The sequence below is a fragment of the Schistocerca serialis genome, chromosome 11 (genome assembly GCF_023864345.2).
Source record: "Schistocerca serialis cubense isolate TAMUIC-IGC-003099 chromosome 11, iqSchSeri2.2, whole genome shotgun sequence".
NCBI lineage: Eukaryota > Metazoa > Arthropoda > Insecta > Orthoptera > Acrididae > Schistocerca > Schistocerca serialis.
The window spans coordinates 205,064,502-205,087,762 of record NC_064648.1 but is presented as its reverse complement, the minus strand read 5'-3'; the positions used below and the strand labels follow the sequence as shown (position 1 = coordinate 205,087,762).

At 41.7% G+C, this 23,261-nt stretch overlaps 1 protein-coding gene across 1 annotated transcript in view; it reads left to right on the top strand.

Moving 5' to 3' along the window:
• LOC126426657 (activated Cdc42 kinase-like) overlaps window positions 1-23,261 on the top strand; it is a 386,532-nt gene that overhangs the window by 198,669 nt on the left and 164,602 nt on the right. Inside the window, exons 11-12 of the mRNA XM_050088543.1 lie at window positions 9,250-9,386; window positions 18,360-18,495. Of these exons, the coding sequence (XP_049944500.1) occupies window positions 9,250-9,386; window positions 18,360-18,495 (273 nt within the window). The remainder of the gene's footprint in view (window positions 1-9,249; window positions 9,387-18,359; window positions 18,496-23,261) is intronic.

The window sequence follows — 23,261 nt, the reverse complement described above, 5'->3', positions numbered from 1 at the left end:
GTCATCGGCGAACCTCAAAGTTTTTACTTCTTCTCCATGAATTTTAATACCTACTCCGAATTTTTCTTTTGTTTCCTTTACTGCTTGTTCAATATACAGATTGAATAACATTGGGGAGAGACTACAACCCTATCTCACTCCTTTCCCAACCACTGCTTCCCTTTCATGCCCCTCGACTCTTATAACTGCCATCTGGTTTCTGTACAAATTGTAAATAGCCTTTTGCTTCCTGTATTTTACCCCTGTCAACTTCAGAATTTGAAAGAGAGTATTCCAGTTAACGTTGTCAAAAGCTTTCTTTAAGTCTACAAATGCTAGAAACGTAAGTTTGCCTTTTCTTAATCTTTCTTCTAAGATAAGTCGTAAGGTTAGTATTGCCTCACGTGTTCCAACATTTCTACGGAATCCAAACTGATCTTCCCTGAGGTCCGCTTCTACCAGTTTTTCCATTCGTCTGTAAAGAATTCGCATTAGTATTTTGCAGCTGTGACTTATTAAACTGATAGTTCGGTAATTTTCACATGTGTCAACACCTGCTTTCTTTGGGATTGGAATTATTATATTCTTCTTGGAGTCTGTGGGTATTTCGCCTGGCTCATACATCTTGCTCACCAGATGGTCGAGTTTTGTCACGACTGGCTCTCCCAAGGCCATCACGACATACAATGTTTAATACTGATCTGAGTGTCTGACATCTGGAGGTTTGGGTCTTAGAGGCAATCAAAAAGGGGCCGGATTCGTACTATGTAACTATAAGAAATTATGTTTTAAAAACCATGAATTTCGGAACGTGTCTTGTAAAGAATGATTTCTCATTGTAAGTTTTGTGACAAGGTAAAAAAAATTGAACTTCTGGTTTTTATGGCTGCGGGATGATGGTGTGTCTGAAGAGCTGCATCCCAGCGCCCAAAATTTTGCCAATGAAGCACTGAAAAGACTTATTTATATTACTGTGTGTGTGTGTGTGTGTGTGTGTGTGTGTGTGTGTGTGTGTGTGTGTGTAAAGCTTACAAAATCAGAATATTAGAGTATTGCACAAAATGTGTTCGCAGTGTAAAAAAGATATTTGTTGGCCTACCACATAACATGTTATAGCTGGACAGTTTCCTGTGCAGGCGTTTCCCTCATATACACAACCTGACAAAAAAATGTGAAGCTCACAGGATTATAGGAGGAAATTAAATGAAAATTCACGGCTTGAGAGGGTATGTGATTTTGTTTCAATGATTATAACATCAAGTCAGATTTAGAAGAACTTGGCAGCATGAGCTCACTTACCAGTGTGGCATGCATACACTGATTGGGTTGGGAAGGGTGTCCTAAAGCTGTCGTATCTGGTCCTAGGGCAAGCTGGCCCACAACCATTGTAACTGGTCTTTGATTTCTTCAATACTGGCTCTGTTACATCTGACCTGGTCCCAGACATGGGATCTTGTTGGCCACGGGATTACCTCAACTTTGTCCAGGCTGTTTGTAGAGTCACATGTCATTTGTGTGCAAGAAATACCCCATCAAAAAAGACACACGAGCAGTAACACATGAGGATGCAGGATGTCCGTGAAGTACCATTGTGCCATCTCAGTTTCCTCAGTCACGACCACCTGTGACCTGAAGTGATATCCAGCAACTCCCCACACTGTAATGCCAGAGTACCATTGCTGTGCCTCTCCAAAACACCAGATAACACCACCTCATACCAGGTTGCCACGGTACTCGCTAGCAATGGCCGTATGGAGCATGACGGAACCACAATTAATCGCTGAATGCAGTGCGATTCTATTCATCGGCACTAGATTCTTCCCGATCCTGGGACCACTCCAGACACGGCCATTTGTTTTGTGGTTAGGGCTATTGATAAAATATCAATGTATTTATATTTTTTTTAAAAAATTATCGATATATGATAGTAATATTTTTCTCCTCGGTATATCGATATTAAAATGGTAATGTGGAGCGCTGGTGCTTTTATTTTATATTATATTTTTTGGCAAGTTTTAGTAAATATTTGAAATAGTTCTTTTGAAATTGTAGTGAATGTAGCTTTATTTTCACTATGTGAAGGAGTCTCTTAGATTGTGTGAAGCAAATATAGGTGGCACAAAGAAGTAATCTGATTGCACTGGGTGGAGGGGGGGGGGGGGGGCAGTGTGAGTGGAATAACAAGGTTTCTCATTTGAAGAAATGGCACACCAGTTATGTTAAAAATCAATTACCAACACAACTAGTGTGCCATTTCGTCACATCAGTAGTCTTGGAAAACAATTGCTGAAATTGGTGAACAAAATGAAAATGACAAGATTGGTGTTTGCGGTGGGAGGAGACGTTGGGAGGGGAAATGCTGACGTAATCGGCACTTGGTGCTACCGACAGAAACTGCAACGTTTAGCTTCACTATGCAGTTTTGACACCACAACTGCAAGGTTGCTGGCGTTTTCAGAAATGAATAAAAACAAGGAAGTCTACACGAAGTGTTCTGGACAAATCTGATATTTGAGGAAACCGAACAACGTACCAGTCAGGCAACTTTAATGTGCCACTTACATGCAGGTACCACTGTTACCAAAGTGGTTATCACTAAGTTTGAACGTGCATCATTTTCCTTTCAATTCTTGCTCTGACAGGGATAAAGCTTGTTGATGTACAGAATATCTAATAATAAGTCAATACTTAAATGTACAACTCTAAAACTGACAGTGTATTTACGATGTGTAGTCAATATTTTGATAGGCCAGTACATCGATATTTTTCCCCTCAATATATCGATACTTTTTTTCGATATATTGAGGGCTGACAATTAAATTTTTTTAAATATCAATATGTTGGATTCCCGATATTTTTAAAAATATTAACAGTCCTAATTGTGGTGTCAACGACAGCCTATGCAGGGAACAGTAATTCCCCAGTCCAGTTACTGCTATTCTCCGATTGATGTCGCGAGGTGACGTAGCACATTGTAGGATGTCCATTATTGATTCTCGGATGAGAGAAGCGTACGTGAAGGCATTACAGTGTCCTCAGTGCACAGGAAGGCAATCCTTCCTCATGGTGGTCATGTGTGGTCGACCAGTACCTCGACAATGGTATGCCTTCCCTCGCGTTCCCATTCAACCCAGCATTGGCCCACTGCCATATTTGAATTCTCCACAAATCCAGATGTTGCACAATACGATGAGCTGGTGGAATAGAGGCCCACAATGAGGGACCTTTCAAACTCTGTCGTGTACTGATAATGCCATCTCATAAAAGTACGCAGCATCTGCACATCCTTGACAGTGATCACTCAGCATTTCAGGTAGTTCACACCCTTAAACACCCTACCAGACCTGCTAACAACACTTGTGTAAAAACTTCCTGGCAGATTAAAACTGTGTGCCCGACCGAGACTCGAACTCGGGACCTTTGCTTTTCGCGGGCAAGTGCTCTACCAACTGAGCTACCGAAGCACGACTCACGACCGGTACTCACAGCTTTACTTCTGCCAGTACCTTATCTCCTACCTTCCAAACTTTACAGAAGCTCTCCTGCGAACCTTGCAGAACTAGCACTCCTGAAAGAAAGGATAGAGCACTTGCCCGCAAAAGGCAAAGGTCCTGGGTTCGAGTCTCAGGCGGGCACACAGTTTTAATCTGCCAGGAAGTTTCATATAAGCACACACTCCGCTGCAAAGTGAAAATGTCATTCTGGAACACTTGTGTACTCTGGTGTTCTGTGCTAGTGCATGAAGTTACATTGCCATCCGCCAATGTCTTTTGGTTACTTCATTTTTTTGCCAGACAGCGTATACAGCTTGAATTGCGTAAAACGTGTACTGCAAATATTGCAGAAATGGAAAGTGCTATTGATGTGCAGTCTTCACAGAATGGATTCGTGCTCAGAGTCTCATATAATTAGCCAATAATTGTAGTAATACTTAGAAAATGTATATTTTGTGCAAACATACCCTTTTTTGATGGAACAGTGCCTAATGACATTGACAGACTGAGATGATGACGAGGTCCCATACTCCGAGGAGTGTAGGGGATGATGCGAGAGACCTGCACCACCATATTAGGCGAGGTCCTAGCGGAGTTGGTTTGCCATTACCTTCCTCTGACCGTAATGAGGATGAACGATGATGTTGAAGAAGACGACACCACAACACCCAGTCATCTCGAGGCAGGGTACACCCGTGATCCTGCCGGGAATCGAACCCGGGACCCTGTGCGCAGGAAGCGAGAACGCTACTGCGAGACCACGAGCTGTGGACTGACAGACTAAAAGTAGGGTGAATTAGAACGACAGTGGTACTTGTTGCAGGATTCTAGTGTGAACCATTTACGAGATACTGTATTTTGAAATGTTCTCACACTGAGTTTTGTACAATATCTGTGGTAGCCCACACTAAAGAACAGCTTAAGTGAACATGCTAGTTGTGTGGGTTCTGACCAGTAGACCAGTAACAAGACAGCTGACCGTGAGAGGTTGTGTTCACAATGACCACCACCAGCAGCAATACACGTTTCCAGTCTGGTGTGCGGTTCTAGGCGCTCAGTCCGGAACCGCGCGACTGCTACGGTCGCAGGTTCGAATCCTGCCTCGGGCGTGGATGTGTGTGCTGTCCTTAGGTTAGTTAGGTTTAAGTAGTTCTAAGTTCTAGGGGACTGATGACCACAGATGTTAGTCCCATAGTGCTCAGAGCCATTTGAACCAGTCTGATGTGGAACGATTACTGCACAGGTGCTAGCATTTCAGTGGAGACGTCCAGGCTGCTGTAGTACGTCATTGTGTATCATTGGGTGTAGTCGGTATGCCCTTGTAAACAGTATCTTTCAGCTTTCCCCACAGAAAAAGGTCTACAGCCGTCAAATCTGAGGAACAGGCCAGCCGAGGTACAGGTCCTCTGCATCCGATCGAATGATTCGGAAACAATTTGTGGAGGCGTGCTGTAGTACTTTGTGCACTGTCGACTGGACAGCCGTGGTGTCGGTACCACAGGTTGCTCTTATTGTGTAGGTTGTGGAAGATGGTGTCTGTTAGGAGGCTGCGATAACTGTGCGGGTTCAGTGTTCTATCTGTGGAAAACGGGCCTATGAGGTGACAGTTCACTATTCTGCACCACGTGTTTACACTCCGAGGATGCTGACGTCCCACCTGACAAAGCCAATGGGGATTGTCAACAGATGAATAGTGTACGCTTCATAGGTTTCCTTGCCACAATTGGTAAACGTACCTTCATCACTAAATAAGACACGAGGGACATTTGAAAAGTCCATGCAAAAATAAAAACTACTTATATGTTTGGGGTAAACCTTTTTTACTTTTCGACATAGTCTCCTTTTAGACTTATACACTTCGTCCGATGATGTTCTAATTTGTTGATCCCTTCCGAATAATAGCAATTGTCCAAGTCTGCATGTGAATAAAATCTTTGTCCCGCCAGCCATTTCTTCAAATTGGAGAACAAATAGCAGTCCGAGGGAGCCAAGTCTGGAAAATAGGGGGGGATGTGAAATGAATTGGAATCCTATTTCCATTAATTTTGCGACCACAACTGCTGAGGTGTGTGCTGGTGCATTGTTGTGATGGAAAAGGACTTTTTTGCGGTCCAATTGCCGGCATTTTTCTTGCAGCTCGGTTTTCAAATGGTCCAATAATGGTGAATAATAGCACCTATAATAGTTTTACCCTTTTCCAGATAGTCTATGAGGATTATCCCTTGAGAATCCTAAAAGACAGACGCCATAACCTTTTTGGCCGAAGGAATGGTCTTCGCCTTTTTTGGTGCAGATTCTCCCTTGGTAACCCATTGATTAGATTGTTATTTGGTCTCAGGAGTATAGTAATGTATCCACGTTTCATCCACAGTGACGAAATGACGCTTAAAGTCCTGTGAATTCTTCCTGAACAGCTGCAAACCATCCTTGCAACACTACACACGATTCCGTTTTTGGTCAAGTGTGAGCAATCGCGGAACCCATCGTGCAGATAGCTTTCTCACGTCCAAATGTTTATGTGAAATATTATGTATCCATTCATTTGAGATGCCCACAGCACTAGCAATCTCACGCACCTTAACCCTTCTGTCATCCATCACCACATCACGGATTTTATCAATGATTTCTGGAGTCATAACCTCCACAGGGTGTCTGCAACGTTCAGCATCACTTGTGCCCATATGGCCACTCCGAAAATTTTGGAACCATCGTAATGTTTTTCAAGCTTCTCGTTAGTCTCCTGAGACATTTTACCTTTCATAAAGTAATGTTTAATCACCACAGGAAATTCTTTTTTGTCCATTTTTTGACAATCACTCGACTTCCTTGACTCACACGAATGCCAAACACAAAGAAATAGACCAATATGGCTGAAACTTGGTGTGCATTCTTTCCAAAGATGCTACTAACTAAACATGACCTCGATACGTGCCAGTGGTGCCATCTCTCGGACTTTCCATGGACTTTTGAAACGCCCCTGGTACGTGATACATTGGGAATATGGAGAGAGATTTGATAGGGTAGGAACGTATGTCAATGGAGAACACGTAGGACACGTGCCCGACTCGTGCCACTTCCTCGTGTGATTCCACTGGAGCTCATGTGAAGATCAATATTGACAGCAGCAAGAACGTAAATTTCCTCTTCTTCCATTCTCACCTGTTTCTATCTGTCACCACCACTTTCACATAACTTGGTGAGGAGGCTGATAAATATTTGCACATTTGTTTGCTGTGTATTTGGATATCTTGCTGCATACATCGTACAAGAACGAACTGCATTCTTCCTACACTCTCCATACACCGTGAGATACTCGACTTCTTCTCCATCGGTGAATCCTGTTGTCCACTTACCTATAGTACTGTGACTGACTATCAGGTCGCAGTGCACTCGACGAACACACAAGCGCACTACAGCAAATATAACGATGTCGTACGTAGTCACTATGCAAGTTGAATAGCACAAACAAGTGATGGTGTGGAAACTTTTCAAAATACGATATCTCGAAACTGACTCGCACTAGAATTCTGTAACAAACTCAGTGGCATTCTAATATACCTTAATTTTAATCTGTTATTGTCAACAGGCATTGTTCCATTTAAAAAAGTGTATGTTTGCACTAAAAGTATACTTTGTAAGTATTATTGCAATCTGTTTGTTGGCTAAAAATAAAAGCCACTTAAAACCAATCCATTCTGTGAAAACTGCATGTAAGTAGAACTTTACATTTCCACAATCTTTCCAGTGCAAGTTGTAGGTGGTTCACCTTGGATCCTGGAATATGTAACGAGTCCAATGTGATTCGCCCTTTTACTTCCACCGTTGTAAATATCTACGTCTTTTGAGCTCTGCTTTTTAAACTGACGTATAATCACAGTTTAATGTAATGGATCTTCAGTTTTATTAATGAGGCTGTTGATAATGAACACAAAGTTGAAAATGTGTTTAATACATGATAAGTAAGTATAACCTCCAATAAAAGCTGTTGAAGATGTATTATGTACAAGGTATGCTCATAAAGTTTTAGCTTTCACCTTGAGAAACTAAAGTTATGTAATTAATCTTTTATTTCTACCACAGTAAAAGTCATGTAGTGATGTTGTGTCAGATTGTAATAAAAAATAGCCGAGAGCACCAGCATTACACAGATAAAATACTGCACAATTAAAACATAGAACATGTTGTATTGATGTCCAAACACACAGTGTGTTTGTGACATGCACCATGCCACATTTTTTTACGAGGCGTGTTTTTAAGTAAGTACCGTTTTGAAATTAAAAAAAGATGTGCTAAGTTATCTCAATAATTTTATTTTTACATGAAAGCCTGTACCTTAATCTACACACTGACACCATTACAGTCTGATTCTTCCTTGTTTACATTGTGTACTGAGTGTTTAAGATGCCTCCGATAATCGTGAGTCCCACCGAATGTGAAGTACAGGCTGTTATAAGATTTCTTAGTGCCAGAGGCCTAAAAGTGAACGATATTCATCATGAGATCTTTGCAGTTTACGGAGAAAACATTATGAGTGATGGAGTGGTAAGAAAGTGGGTGAAAGCATTTAAAGATGGCCGCACAAATGTGCACGATGAACAACGGAGTGGGCATTCTTCGGTTGTTAATGAAAGTTTGGTGCAGGAAGTGGACAAGAAGGTGAGAGGAAACAGACGCTTTATGATTTCCTCTTTGCGGGATGACTTTCCTAATGTTTCTCGTGATGTTTTGTGCGGCATTGTGACCGAGCACTTGAATTACTGAAAATTGTGCGCACGTCGGGTACCGAAAATGTTGACGGATGTGCACAAAACCAAACGTTTTAGACAGTGCATTGACTTTCGTTGAGCGGTACCACAACGACGGTGACGATTTCTTAAGCCAAACTGTTACGGGCGATGGAACGTGGGTGGCCTACGTCGCACCAGAATCAAAGCAACAGTCCGTGGAAGTTGAGCAAGGGCATCGTTTTGCTGCAAGACAATGCCCGTCCGCATGTGGCGAATCAGACCAAAGATCTCATCACATCTTTTCGGCGGGAAACTCTAGATCATCCTCCATACAGCCCCGACCTTGCACCCAGTGACTACCATCTGTTCCTGCACTTGAAGAAACACCTGGTCGGTCAGCGTCTTCAAGATGATGATGAAGTCAAAACGGTGGTGATGCAGGGTTAACAAGTCAGGTGGCAGACTTCTACGAGGAGGGTATTCAAAAACTGGTACAACGTTATAAGTGCCTCAATATTGACGGAAATTATGTAGGAAAGTACATTAAGATACAGGCTTTAATGTAAAAATAAAATTATTGAGATATCTTAGCACGTCTTTTTTAAAATTTCAAAACGCTACTCACTTAAAAAGCATGCCTCGTATTACAACTTGACAGAGTGTATACTGGGACATCAGCGCAACATGTTGCGTGTTTTAATTGTGTGGTATTTTTTTGTTGACATGCTCGTGTCCCCTGCCACTTTTTATTACATTTCAACACAACATGACTGTGTCAATTTTAGTGTTGTAAAAAGCACGTAGATTTAGTAATTTTAGATGATCTGATGATCTCTCAAAACTGGTAGCAGTAATAAAAAGACTTAATAGCTATCTCGACAAACTGAAGTCTTCAAGAATAATATAAAATATCCAAACATATAGCTTTCGTGTTCATTACTTGACGACGGAGTGCATGACAGTGTAAAGTGAACGACGTAAGCTTTAATCTGTTCTTGTGCCTCACTGCTTGTCCTTCATAACAGTGTTGCATACTCTGCTGCCTCCAGACGGGAAGAACCCATACTCGTCCCGTCGGAGGCTGCGCCCGGAGATGATATCGCGGCCGCAAGGCGACCTGAAGCACACCGGCCACGTGGGGCTGGACGGCTCCTACTTCGGGGACATGTCCTTCCTCGGCGGCAAGGTTAGTAAGGCAGCACGCACCGGGGCGACCCAGTGCGGGCCACCAAATACGTACTTTCTAGGCCTGTATCACTAATGTCATGTTGTGGAATAAAATAACATGGCTTATACTCATATACCATGACATTTTTGGAAACTGAAAATCAGGTTCTGCTTACTGAGGGCTAGTGAAACTTCTCCGAGTCTGTTCATCTGCCAGATCAGCAACTGAAAGCTGCGTTCCTTCACTTCTTGAAGACATTCATGTCTGTTTAACAGTGTCCCAAAGTAAACAAAATATGAGCTAACCAAGTATTTAACCAGATTTGTGATTGGCCTCAGGAGTTCTTTGTCAGTAGACTGTACATATCATTCTCAACTTGATGAAATCTGCAGATGTAAAGATAATTTTGGCGTTTATAGCACGTAGATAAATTAAGTAAAGGCAACACTGTGTTTCTAGCATTTGTAGACTTAGAGAAAGCTTTTGACAATGTTGACTGGAATATTCTCTTTCAAATTCTGAAGGTGGCAGGGGTAAAATACAGGGAGCAAAAGGCTATTTACAATTTGTACAGATTCTAGGTGGCAGTTATAAGGGCCGAGGGGCATGAAAAGGAAGCAGAGATTGTTAAGGGAGTGAGACAGATTTGTAGCCTATACCCGATGTTATTCAATTTGTATATTGAGCAAGCAGTAAAGGAAACAAAAGAAAAGTTTAGAGTAAGTATTAAAATCCATGGAGAAGAAATAAAAACTTTGAGGTTCACCGAGACAGCAAAGGACTTGGACGAGCAGCTGAACGGAATGGACAGTGTCTTGAAAGGAGGATATAAGATGAACATCAACAAAAGCAAAATGAGGGTAATGGAATGTAGTCAAATTATGGCGGGTGATGCTGAGGGAATTGGATTAGGGAATGAGACACTTAAAGTAGTAAAGGAGTTTTGCTATTTGGGGAGCAAAATAACTGATGATGGTCGAAGTAGAGAGGATATAAAATGTAGACTGGCAATGGCAAGGAAAGCATTTCTGAAGAAGAAAAATTCGTTAACATCGAGTATAGATTCAAATGTCAGGAAGCCGTTTGTGAAAGTATTTGTATGGAGTGTAGCCATGTATGGACGATAAATAGCTCAGACAAGAAGAGAATAGAAGCTTTCAAAATGTGGTGCTACAGAAGAATGCTGAAGATTAGATGGGTAGATCACATAGCTAATGAGTAGATATTGAATAGAATTGGGGAGAAGAGGAGTTTGTGGCACAACTTGACCAGAAGAAGGGATCGGTTGGTAGGACATGTTCTGAGGCATCAAGGGATCACCAATTTAGTACTGGAGGGCAGCGTGGGAGGGTAAAAATCGTAGAGGGAGACCAAGAGATTAATACACTAAGCAGATTCAGAAGGATGTAGGTTGCAGTAGGCACTGGGAGATGAAGAGGCTTGCACAGGATAGAGTAGCATGGAGAGCTGCATCAAACCAGTTTCAGGACAGAAGAACACAACAACAACAACAACAACAACAACATGCATATATATTAAATCAGTGTTAGTGAAAATGTATCCTTTTGCATTCATTTGCTTGTCTTGCAGTATTTTGACACCTGTACCATCTGCAGTAGCTCCACCCTGCAGGCTTTCAAACAGTAATGAAATGAAATGATGTGGTGGCTCTCAACTGCGTACCCTCGGACTCAGAGTTGCAATATTAATAGTTTTGGCTAGTTTTGTTGTATAGGGGCTGGAATACGTAGTTACTGCATTACAAGCCAAATACTGCTGAGTCTACAGTATACAATATGAATACACGCACGAATCAAATGGTCGATGGGTCCTATCAGCCGGTAATTGTGAATTAATGTAGAAATTTATAAGTGAAAGATTGCAATTAAACAAAATATGCAGGTACTATTTTAACGACTTTAAATGATGAGTGCGATTGCAGAAGTATTTTGAGAATGCCGCATATTTCTGCAAAACACTTATTGGTGTTGATGGTCCAGCGCTTAAATAAAATATAAGTTGAATAACAGTAGATTCCTACAGCACATAATTAGTTATGAACAACAACACGGCTCACGAGGTATTCACTTCCAAACGCACACTACGTCTTCATTGTAGAAGCCGCGGAAATCTCACAAGTGCGCAAGTCGGCACTCCAAAGTATTTCTGTCTGCCACTACCACACACAAACTGCTCCAAGTCTGTGCCACAACCGAGCATCTGTCACGCCATCACATCCAGCACTTCCCGTGTCGTGTGCTGTACTGTCCAGAACTGCCCTCTGTCCTCTTTCGACACGATCCTCCTCCCCCACTTCCATACAGTCTCACCATTAACGAGCGCTGTGATTGGCTAGAATGCTCCCTCCATGTCTCCAAGCCAATGTACCCTCACAAACATATTTAAACGCATAAAAAATACTGGAATTACGTTTTAATAACTTGAAATTAAATAAATATTCATACGGCTGGACCATAAACATCCTCTAACACACATTATTAAATACATAACAAATTAAATGTGTGGTTCCTGAAGAGGGGCAGCAACCTTTTCAGTAGTTACAAGGGCAACAGTCTGGATGATTGACTGATCTGGCCTTGTAACAATAACCAAAACGGCCTTGCTGTCCTGGTACTGCGAACGGCTGAAAGCAAGGGGAAACTACGGCCGTAATTTTTCCCGAGGGCATGCAGCTTTACTGTATGATTAAATGATGATGGCGTCCTCTTGGGTAAAATATTCCGGAGGTAAAATAGTCCCCCATTCGGATCTCCGGGCGGGGACTACTCAAGAGGATGTCGTTATCAGGAGAAAGAAAACTGGCGTTCTACGGATCGGAGCGTGGAATGTCAGATCCCTTAATCGGGCAGGTAGGTTAGAAAATTTAAAAAGGGAAATGGATAGGTTAAAGTTAGATATTGTGGGAATTAGTGAAGTTCGGTGGCAGGAGGAACAAGACTTTTGGTCAGGTGACTACAGGGTTATAAACACAAAGTCAAATAGGGGTAATGCAGGAGTAGGTTTAATAATGAATAGGAAAATAGGAATGCGGGTAAGCTACTACAAACAGCATAGTGAACGCATTATTGTGGCCAAGATAGATACGAAGCCCACACCGACTACAGTAGTACAAGTTTATATGCCAACTAGCTCTGCAGATGACGAAGAAATTGAAGAAATGTATGATGAAATAAAAGAAATTATTCAGATAGTGAAGGGAGACGAAAATTTAATAGTCATGGGTGACTGGAATTCGAGTGTAGGAAAAGGGAGAGAAGGAAACGTAGTAGGTGAATATGGATTGGGGCTAAGAAATGAAAGAGGAAGCCGCCTGATAGAATTTTGCACAGAGCACAACTTAATCATAGCTAACTCTTGGTTTAAGAATCATGATAGAAGGTTGTATACATGGAAGAACCCTGGAGATACTAAAAGGTATCAGATAGATTATATAATGGTAAGACAGAGATTTAGGAACCAGGTTTTAAATTGTAAGACATTTCCAGGGGCAGATGTGGACTCTGACCACAATCTATTGGTTATGACCTGTAGATTAAAACTGAAGAAACTGCAAAAAGGTAGGAATTTAAGGAGATGGGACCTGGATAAACTGAAAGAACCAGAGGTTGTACAGAGTTTCAGGGAGAGCATAAGGGAACAATTGAAAGGAATGGGGGAAAGAAATACAGTAGAAGAAGAATGGGTAGCTCTGAGGGATGAAGTAGTGAAGGCAGCAGACGATCAAGTAGGTAAAAAGAAGAGGGTTAGTAGAAATTCTTGGGTAACAGAAGAAATATTGAATTTAATTGATGAAAGGAGAAAATATAAAAATGCAGTAAATGAAGCAGGCAAAAAGGAATACAAACGTCTCAAAAATGAGATCTACAGGAAGTGCAAAATGGCTAAGCAGGGATGGCTAGAGGACAAATGTAAGGATGTAGAGGCTTATCTCACTAGGGGTAAGATAGATACTGCCTACAGGAAAATTAAAGAGACCTTTGGAGATAAGAGAACCACATGTATGAACATCAAAAGCTCAGATGGAAACCCAGTTCTAAGCAAAGAATGGAAAGCAGAAAGGTGGAAGGAGTATATAGAGAGTCTATACAAGGGCGATGCACTTGAGGACAATATTATGGAAATGGAAGAGGATGTAGATGAAGATGAAATGGGAGATACGATACTGCGTGAAGAGTTTGACAGAGCACTGAAGGACCTCAATCGAAACAAGGCCCCCGGAGTAGACAACATTCCATTGGAACTACTGACGGCCTTGGGAGAGCCAGTCCTGACAAAACTCTACCATCTGGTGAGCAAGATGTATGAAACAGGCGAAATACCTTCAGACTTCAAGAAGAATATAATAATTCCAATCCCAAAGAAAGCAGGTGTTGACAGATGTGAAAATTACCGAACAATCACTTTAATAAGCCACAGCTGCAAAGTACTAACACGAGTTCTTTACAGACGAATGGAAAAACTAGTAGAAGCCGACCTCGGGGAAGATCAGTTTGGATTCCGTAGAAATACTGGAACACGTGAGGCAATACTGACCTTACGACTTATCTTAGAAGAAAGATTAAGGAAAGGCAAACCTACGTTTCTAGCATTTGTAGACTTAGAGAAAGCTTTTGACAATGTTGACTGGAATACTCTCTTTCAAATTCTAAAAGTGGCAGGGGTAAAATACAGGGAGCGAAAGGCTATTTACAACTTGTACAGAAACCAGACGGCAGTTATAAGAGTTGAGGGACATGAAAGAGAAGCAGTGGTTGGGAAGGGAGTGAGACAGGGTTGTAGCCTCTCCCCGATGTTATTCAATCTCTATATTGAGCAAGCAGTAAAGGAAACAAAAGAAAAATTTGGAGTAGGTATTAAAATCCATGGAGAAGAAATAAAAACTTTGAGGTTCGCCGATGACATTGTAATTCTGTCAGAGACAGCAAAGGACTTGGAAGAGCAGTTGAACGGAATGGATGGTGTCTTGAAGGGAGGATATAAGATGAACATCAACAAAAGCAAAACGAGGATAATGGAATGTAGTCGAGTTAAGTCGGGTGATGCTGAGGGTATTAGATTAGGAAATGAGACACTTAAAGTAGTAAAGGAGTTTTGCTATTTGGGGAGCAAAATAACTGATGATGGACGAAGTAGAGAGGATATAAAATGTAGACTGGCAATGGCAAGGAAAGCGTTTCTGAAGAAGAGAAATTTGTTAACATCGAGTATAGATTTAAGTGTCAGGAAGTTATTTCTGAAAGTATTTGTATGGAGTGTAGCCATGTATGGAAGTGAAACATGGACGGTAAATAGTTTGGACAAGAAGAGAATAGAAGCTTTTGAAATGTGGTGCTACAGAAGAATGCTGAAGATTAGATGGGTAGATCACATAACTAATGAGGAAGTATTGAATAGGATTGGGGAGAAGAGAAGTTTGTGGCACAACTTGACCAGAAGAAGGGATCGGTTGGTAGGACATGTTCTGAGGCATCAAGGGATCACCAATTTAGTATTGGAGGGCAGCGTGGAGGGTAAAAATCATAGGGGGAGACCAAGAGATGAATACACTAAGCAGATTCAGAAGGATGTATGTTGCAGTAGGTACTGGGAGATGAAGAAGCTTGCACAGGATAGAGTAGCATGGAGAGCTGCATCAAACCAGTCTCAGGACTGAAGACCACAACAACAACAACAAATTAAATAGCCATATATCAAACGAATAACAAACAAAAGTAGGCCAGTAGCCTAACGTTTGTGTGCTTTCTAAAACACAGTAAATAATTGACCAATTTCTTCATGAATCATGTATATCGGATACAAACAAAGACATAGATGAATAAATATATTTATAAGCATGCTGCTACCATTTTTTCATGTAACTGTGGAGTACTTATGGCCTAACGCGATCTATAGTAATTGGACACTTCGACCTCAAATAACTTGTGTACTATTCAAGTTACGTGCCTGTAATTTATACCAATTTAGGTTTACACTAAAATCTTTCTCTAGACATGGAGATTGACGAAATCGGATGAACCGTTTAGAGTTTGGAAATTCATTGCTGCGTGTTACTTGTATAATTTACTGTCAGATACTAAACTTTAAACTAATGAAGATATTGAAAATCTGTTTACACTATCAGAATCGTCATGTAAATAATGGTAATGTACATGTTTCTTCTTGAGGTATCGTGATTCATCTGGCTACTATTAATTTCTATACGAACTGTGGAATGTCTGCTGTTAAGGTTTCACAAAGTCCGCCATCTTTGGCACTCCCAGCGTGTCTCCTTCATCGACACAGCGCCACCAAGGAATTGCCAGCCACACGGCTGGACCGGCCATTGTGTGGCATCACGCGGTTGCTGAGCTAACATTCGGCACCACGTGGCTGCTGTCGGGCAGGGCTTTGATGAGTGTCCTGTGCGGCCGCCCCAACTCCGGACGTATAATATTTCCAGGGCGCCACAACTCGCCCGTCACCTCACAACCCTTATCTGCTTTTCCAAATTAATTACTGCTTTATATGTCAGAGTCATTTTCTAGTCATGTTAGGCCATACATTTCTTTTCTCTGCAATTCAATTCAGTACATTTTTGTCAGTTATGTGCTCTAACGAGGTAACCTCGAATGCTGTTGTGTAGTACCAAAGTTATAAATTTCTGTACTGTTTAGACTGCAGTATGCATTAGTGGTATAGGCTATTCCATTAGAAAATGCTACCGGGTATTAATAGAAAATACAGATTACTTTAATTAGGTGCATTTATTAATTTAGCACTGTGCAGTTTGGAAGATTATACCTCAGTCACAAAGCAAGTTCATGTCACTTAATAATGCATAAATGTATTGTATGTACAACGCTAGGGTAGCATGTGGTGATGTCTGGTAGCAGAATACGAAAAACAAAATACTATTTAGAGCAAAGCTCAAACTTTATGTGGATATTTCAGTTGCACAGGTCAACAGTGAGAGAGTGAGCTCTGTCATAATCAAATTGTGCTCTCTCTCCTCCTCCTCCTCCTCCTCCTCCTCCTCCCCCCCCCCCCCCTCTTCTCTAACCAACACCCCCCCCCCCCCCCCCGCCCACCATGTGTGTGTGTGTGTGTGTGTGTGTGTGTGTGTGTGTGTGTGTGTGTGTGTGTGTGTGTCTTCCACACGCATGTTCATATGTCCCAATTTCAATAATATTAAGTTTTTATTATAAAAGTAATAATAATAAAAAATGCTATCTAAAGGCTGCCACTGTTGGCAGCATTATTATTTTATATATTGTTTGCCCTTGTTAGCTCATAATAATTCTGACTGTACACAGTTTAGTTTGATACAAACACAACTGAAAAGACAGCTGTTAAAAAAAAAAAAAGTCATAGAAAGATGTTTGCATTTATTTTACTGCTCATCTAATCAATGAAAACCTCGAAATAACTTTGTTCTAAAGTAATTTTATGTCTTGCTCTGTCAGGCAGTGCCACAAATTAGTTGAGAGCAGTACGTACAGTTCATCGGCGCCTTATTAACTGCCATAAATTCTCCTGTTGATGGAAGTGTAGTCCTCCAAAGAGCATAGTGGAAAGTATAATAAATGTGACCAGTTAACAGTAATTTGTACTTTCAGTTGTTCCAAATGGTTGGTCCAGCCTGACCTAAAATGTCTGCATTTAAAGTCCAAGGTTAAATTAAATATAAATGGGATTTTATTTTTAAAAAGTGTTTATTGAAAAATAAAAGCAAATATAATTTATTTTTCTACAGATCTTCCTTCTTTAAAAATATATTTTCCCAGTAAGAAGAAAGGTTTGTTATCCTAACATCGTACAGTGAAACTAGTTGCATCATGAACCAGGTGCACATAAATCCTTCTTCACCCTTGTCATCTTCAGATGGTTGCCCTTCTACAGCATTTTTAAATAGCCCAAACAAATGAAAATTGCATGGCGATAGCTTCCAGACTGTCAAGAGAGAACAATTAACTTAAGTCCAGTGCTGCATTTCTTCAGGTTTTGAGATTGTTAAAGCTACAGTACGGGGCCTGGTATTGTCGTGGAACAGGATGGCTTCTCAAATTGGTTGGTTTTACATCGATATGCAGTTCTCTTCTCATTCAACAGTTCATAGTAATAAGCAGCATTGATTGTGCTAAATAACAGTGAGCAAAATGATCACCAATTGAAAGAACCTCACGATCTGACAGTCAAGTTTTGGCTTTCACCAAGGCAATCTGCCCTCTCCTCTGCAGTTCGATACTGGCTTGTTTCGGCTCAGGAGTATAGTGGTGGACTCACATTTTGTCACAGGTGGCAGTCCGACTCAAAAATGCCTCACCTTCTTTTACAAACCTCACTGTAAGCCTCTGACAGTACTCCAAACGTCTCGACCCACGCTACATGGAACTAATATCATTGAAAACTCCAGTAACTTATTCTGACACATTCTGCAATTTTTTGTATATTCACCTGTCACTCTCCTTCAGGAATGTCTCAAACTGTGTGAATATTTTCATTTGTATCACTGGGTCGAAGACGGTGATCGCGTTCCCAATTTTCCACTCGTTCTCGTCGTTACTCGAACTCTTTATGCCAGGCAAACACACTAGTCCTTGACAATGCTTTGTCCCTGAACTGTGCAGTCTATCTCTAAAAAATGTCTGTTGGTCGAACTCCTTCACAGGCAAGAAAATTTATAATTGCGTGTTGCGCGCTGGAAGGGTGCACCTGTTTCTCCAACATTGTGAGAGCTACTGACGAACTGATTGGAAGTGTGGAATGGGAATGGCCATAGCCAACTCTGCCCAGTCTTAAATGTGCCCCCCCCCCCCTCGCCGCCCCACCTCGTAAGTGTACTAGAAATGTGGGCCCAGTTCTACCAACTGTAAATAGTTAGGAACAAAAATCCCGTTTACATTTGATTTGCTCTCGTACATTGTGGGAGTTGGGTTTTTGGCGGAGCCAGAATGTGTGAAGACATTAGCGACGGCATTTCCTATTTTGCAGCAATACCAGCACCTGCCGCACCAGGTGGTGGCACCCTACAAACCGCAGGAGGACTCGGAGCCCGCGGGTCGGGCCCCGGGGCAGGACCAGTCGGACCGCGCTCCGCTGCTCAAGCCAGTCCCCCAGAAGATGGCAGGTATGTTTGCCCAGAGCTTGGGCCGGTCGACACCTGATTTAATGAGTGCAGCGCCTCGTTAAACTGGTTGACCGACCGTTTTACATTTGTCGAGTCGTAAGCTATGTATGAATTTTTGCTTTTAGAATCAATATGTGCTGTTAGATATGTGCTATCATGCAAATTTTAAAGATGTTTAAAATTACGTATTACCGCATTTACTCGAATCTAAGTCACACTCGAATCTAAGCCGCACCTGAAAAATGAGACTCGAAATCAAGGAAAAAAAAGTTCCCGAATCTAAGCCACACCTGAAATTTGAGACTCGAAATGCAAGGGGAGAGAAAAGTTTTAGACCGCACCTCCAAATTGAAACGAAGTTGGTCCATTGTAACATGAGACACAATTTAGGTCAAATGGATGAAGATACAGCTACAGTAGTTTGGTTCGAGTCGTAAGCTTAACAGTTAAGCTTTACCAAGTAGCCATTGCTATGTGTCAGGCACTCCATCCGTATTTATACGGGTACCCTTCCTTTTTCATGTGCTTCGTCTGGTTTGAATCGATTGCTTATTTTGCTTTGATCTGATAAGTGCCGTTCTCTATGTTATAGGTGTTTATGTCACTCTAAGCTGAAAATGCATTATTGTACTGTGTCGTGCATTGTTTGTCGCATTCTGATAATGAGTGTTTACGACCTGTCACCGCTCGCAGCATGGTTTGCTTTTGTGCGCACTAACGCTACTGCCGCTTACAATAAAAAAAAAAAAAAAGAGAGAGGAATTGTCTCGTAAGCGAAACAGTGGCAAGAGACTGCTATTTGTTGTTGCTTAGACTGCTGCTTTCTTTGATAATGATCAACAAGAACCAAATAATAGACTGCATATGATAAAAGATGTTCTGAACGAGAGTTTAGCGAAAATTTTTCTCCGTTTGAAAATCTTTGCAGATGCCTCTTTAGTACATTACATTCTGCACAGAAATTAGTCGTCTTAGATTTAAAAATCCAGTCAGTTGACATGCTTCATTTCTGACTCTATCACTATTCAGCAAAAGAATAATACCAATGTAAACATGACACGATATGTATATTCTTCCACATTTGCTGTTGTCTCATTCTAGTTTCGTAGTTTATTAGGCAGACGAGATTTAAATGAGATAGCAGCAAACACAAAAGAATTCATGGCATAATGTTTACATTCTTCTATCTTTTCTTTTACTGACACAAAGGTTTTGGCGCCAGTATTTTTGTGCTTGCAAAGCAAGCCTGTATAGCGCTACATATATTCGACGGCAGAAGTTGGTTGTGGCAGCACTTACCAACACTTTCCAGAACTTCCGCTTACTTTGCACTCGATTCTAAGCCACAGGCAGTTTTTTGTATTACAAAAAACCGGAAAAAAAAGTTCGGCTTAGATTTGAGTAAATACGGTATTTGTTTCTTGAAGTTTTCCAACTGAATAGAATATTTTGTCACGTTTTGGGTGTGTACCCACTACCGCAGTATATCATCTTCCAATATTCCAGTTGTTAACCGTGTAGCCACAGTTACTGGAATATGCGATAGGGGTTACAGGGTGTGGGGGCAGGAGCAAATCACAGTGAGTGAAGCTCAGCTGTATTTGCCTGTGGTTATATCCCTCTTATAGCTGCGCCTCTGTCAAATCTGGCTGATAAGTGGTTGGCTAAAGGAGGCTGTTTTATTAGGTCTACAACTTTACTTCCACCATTTTGCAATAGATGGCAGTAGTGGTGCAAGTCATTCGGCGTAAGTGTCATACAGTAAGCTTAGGCATTTGAGAACGTAACACCATCAAAATATCAGTCAATTTTTGATTGCACCATAAAGTTATTCTCGACAGAATACGTCAACTTATGAGCCCAATTCCCGTCATCTGTGGGAGGTTTTAATTTTATGCTTTGATATGAAGAAATCTGCTGCTGAGGCTCATAAAAAGCTGGGTAATATCTACGATGAGATGCTTGTTAGTGACAGAACTTTGCAGAAAATGGTTTCCGTGCTTCGAGAATGGTGATTTTGACGTTGAAGGCCGGCACGGTTGTGAAAGAGAGAAAGCTTTCGATGGTACTGCAGCTGACGGGAACAACCACAGGAGATCATTATCGAAAGCAATTGACGTGTTTGAGCAGAGCATTGAAAGACAAACGGCCACACTTCAGTGGTAGACATGAAAAAATGATTTTGCAGCATGACAGTGCACAACCCCGTGTCGAAAATCCCGTCAAAACGTAATGGGAAACGTTGCAATGGGAAGTTCTACTCCACCCGCTGTATTCTCCAGATAGGCCTCCTTCTGACTGCCACCTTTCTCGATCTACGACACAGGATCTAGCTGACTAGCACATGCAGTCATATGAACAAGTGCAAAATTGGATCGATTCATGGCTTCCCCAACAGATGCCCAGTTTATACACTGCATGATTCATATGCTGCCCTAAAGCTAGGAGACAGCAGTGGCCAACGATGGCTAATACTTTGAATCGTAAATTTTTTGCAAGTTTTCCACAATAAAGACTTGAACTTAGAGAGAGAGAGAGAGAGAGAGAGAGAGAGAGAGAGAGAGAGAGGGAGAGAGAGAGAGAGAGGGGAAAAAAGGGGAGGGGGAGGGGGGGGGCAGAAGCAAAATTGTGGACCTAGTAAATGATATGGTCCACACCAGGTTTTCTCTCCACATACTTTAATTCCTCTTTGATATCTGTTAACTTTATACAGGGTGTTACAAAAAGGTACGGCCAAACTTTCAGGAAACATTCCTCACACACAAATAAAGAAAAGATGTTATGTGGACATGTGTCCGGAAATGCTTACTTTCCACGTTAGAGCTCATTTTATTACTTCTCTTCAAATCACATTAATTAATGGAATGGAAACACACAGCAACAGAACGTACCAGCGTGACTTCAAACACTTTGTTACAGGAAATGTTCAAAATGTCCTCCGTTAGCGAGGATACGTGCATCCACCCTCCGTCGCACGGAATCCCTGATGCGCTGATGCAGCCCTGGAGAATGGCGTATTATATCACAGCCGTCCACAATACGAGCACGAAGAGTCTCTACATTTGGTACCGGGGTTGCGTAGACAAGAGCTTTCAAATGCTCCCATAAATGAAAGTCAAGAGGGTTGAGGTCAGGAGAGCGTGGAGGCCACGGAATTGGTCCGCCTGTACCAATCCAGCGGTCACCGAATCTGTTGCTGAGAAGCGTACGAACACTTCGACTGAAGCGTGCAGGAGCTCCATCGTGCATGAACGACATGTTGTGTCGTACTTGTAAAGGCACATGTTCTAGCAGCACAGTTAGAGTATCCCGTACGAAATCATGATAATGTGCTACATTGAGCATAGGTGGAAGAACATGGGGCCCAATCGAGACATCACCAACAATGCCTTCCCAAACGTTCACAGAAAATCTGTGTTGATGACGTGATTGCACAATTGCGTGCGGATTCTCGTCAGCCCACACATGCCGATTGTGAAAATTTACAATTTGATCACGTCGGAATGAAGCCTCATCCGTAAAGAGAACATTTGCACTGAAATGAGGATTGATACATTGTTGGATGAACCATTTGCAGAAGTGTACCCGTGGAGCCCAATCAGCTGCTGATAGTGCCTGCACACGCTGTACCCGGTACGGAAACAACTGGTTCTCCCGTAGCACTCTCCATACAGTGACGTGGCCAACGTTACCTTGTACAGCAGCAACTTCTCTGACGCTGACATTAGGGTTATCGTTAACTCCACGAAGAATTGCCTCTTCCATTGCAGGTGTCCTCATCGCTCTAGGTCTTGCCCAGTCGCAAGTCATAGGCTGGAACGTTCCATGCTCCCTAAGACACCGATCAATTGCTTCGAACGTCTTCCTGTCGGGTCACCTCCGTTCTGGAAATCTTCTCGATACAAACATAGCGCGCCACGGCTATTGCCCTGTGCTAATCCGTACATCAAATGGGCATCTGCCAACTCTGCATTTGTAATCACTGCACTGACTGTAAAACCACGTTCGTGGTGAACACTAACCTGTCGATGCTATGTACTGATGTGCTTGATGCTAGTACTGTAGAGCAATGAGTAACATGTCAACACAAGCACCGAAGTCAGCATTACCTTCCTTCAATTGGGCCAACTGGTGGTAAATCGAGGAAGTACAGTACATACTGATGATACTAAAATGAGCTCTAACATGGAAATTAAACATTTCTGGGCACATGTCCACATAACATCTTTTCTTTATTTGTGTGTGAGGAATGTTTCCTGAAAGTTTGGCCGTACCTTTTTGTAACACCCTGTATATCGTAAAGCCGCGTCAAAAATTGTCTGCCCAGGAATGTGCATACATAGAAGCTTGCTTGTTAAGAACGTTATGGCAGTTCTAAAACAGAATTCATACTAACGTCTTTTAGTTGAGTGTTTATCTTGGTGATTTACCTTTTCTCCCCAAGGATGTACAACGGTGCGGTTGTGGCTGCAGCGGCTATTCTCTCCACGTGTTAACTTCGTCTCCAAAAGTGTCCGTTTGAAAATGGAATTTCTCATTGAATCAGGAGAGGGAAATTGGGACATAGCTTAGTAATAGAATGGAAACTTGAGACTTCTGCATATTATAGCTTTTATTTAAGACAGCACATTACATATATCTATCACACTAGCTCAAAAGATCAACAGATACTAAGATCTATGGAAAAAAGACAAATGAGGTATGTAAAATAATTGCTACTTTTGTTCTTCAATTTTCTGTCAGTATAGATATAATCATACATCTCT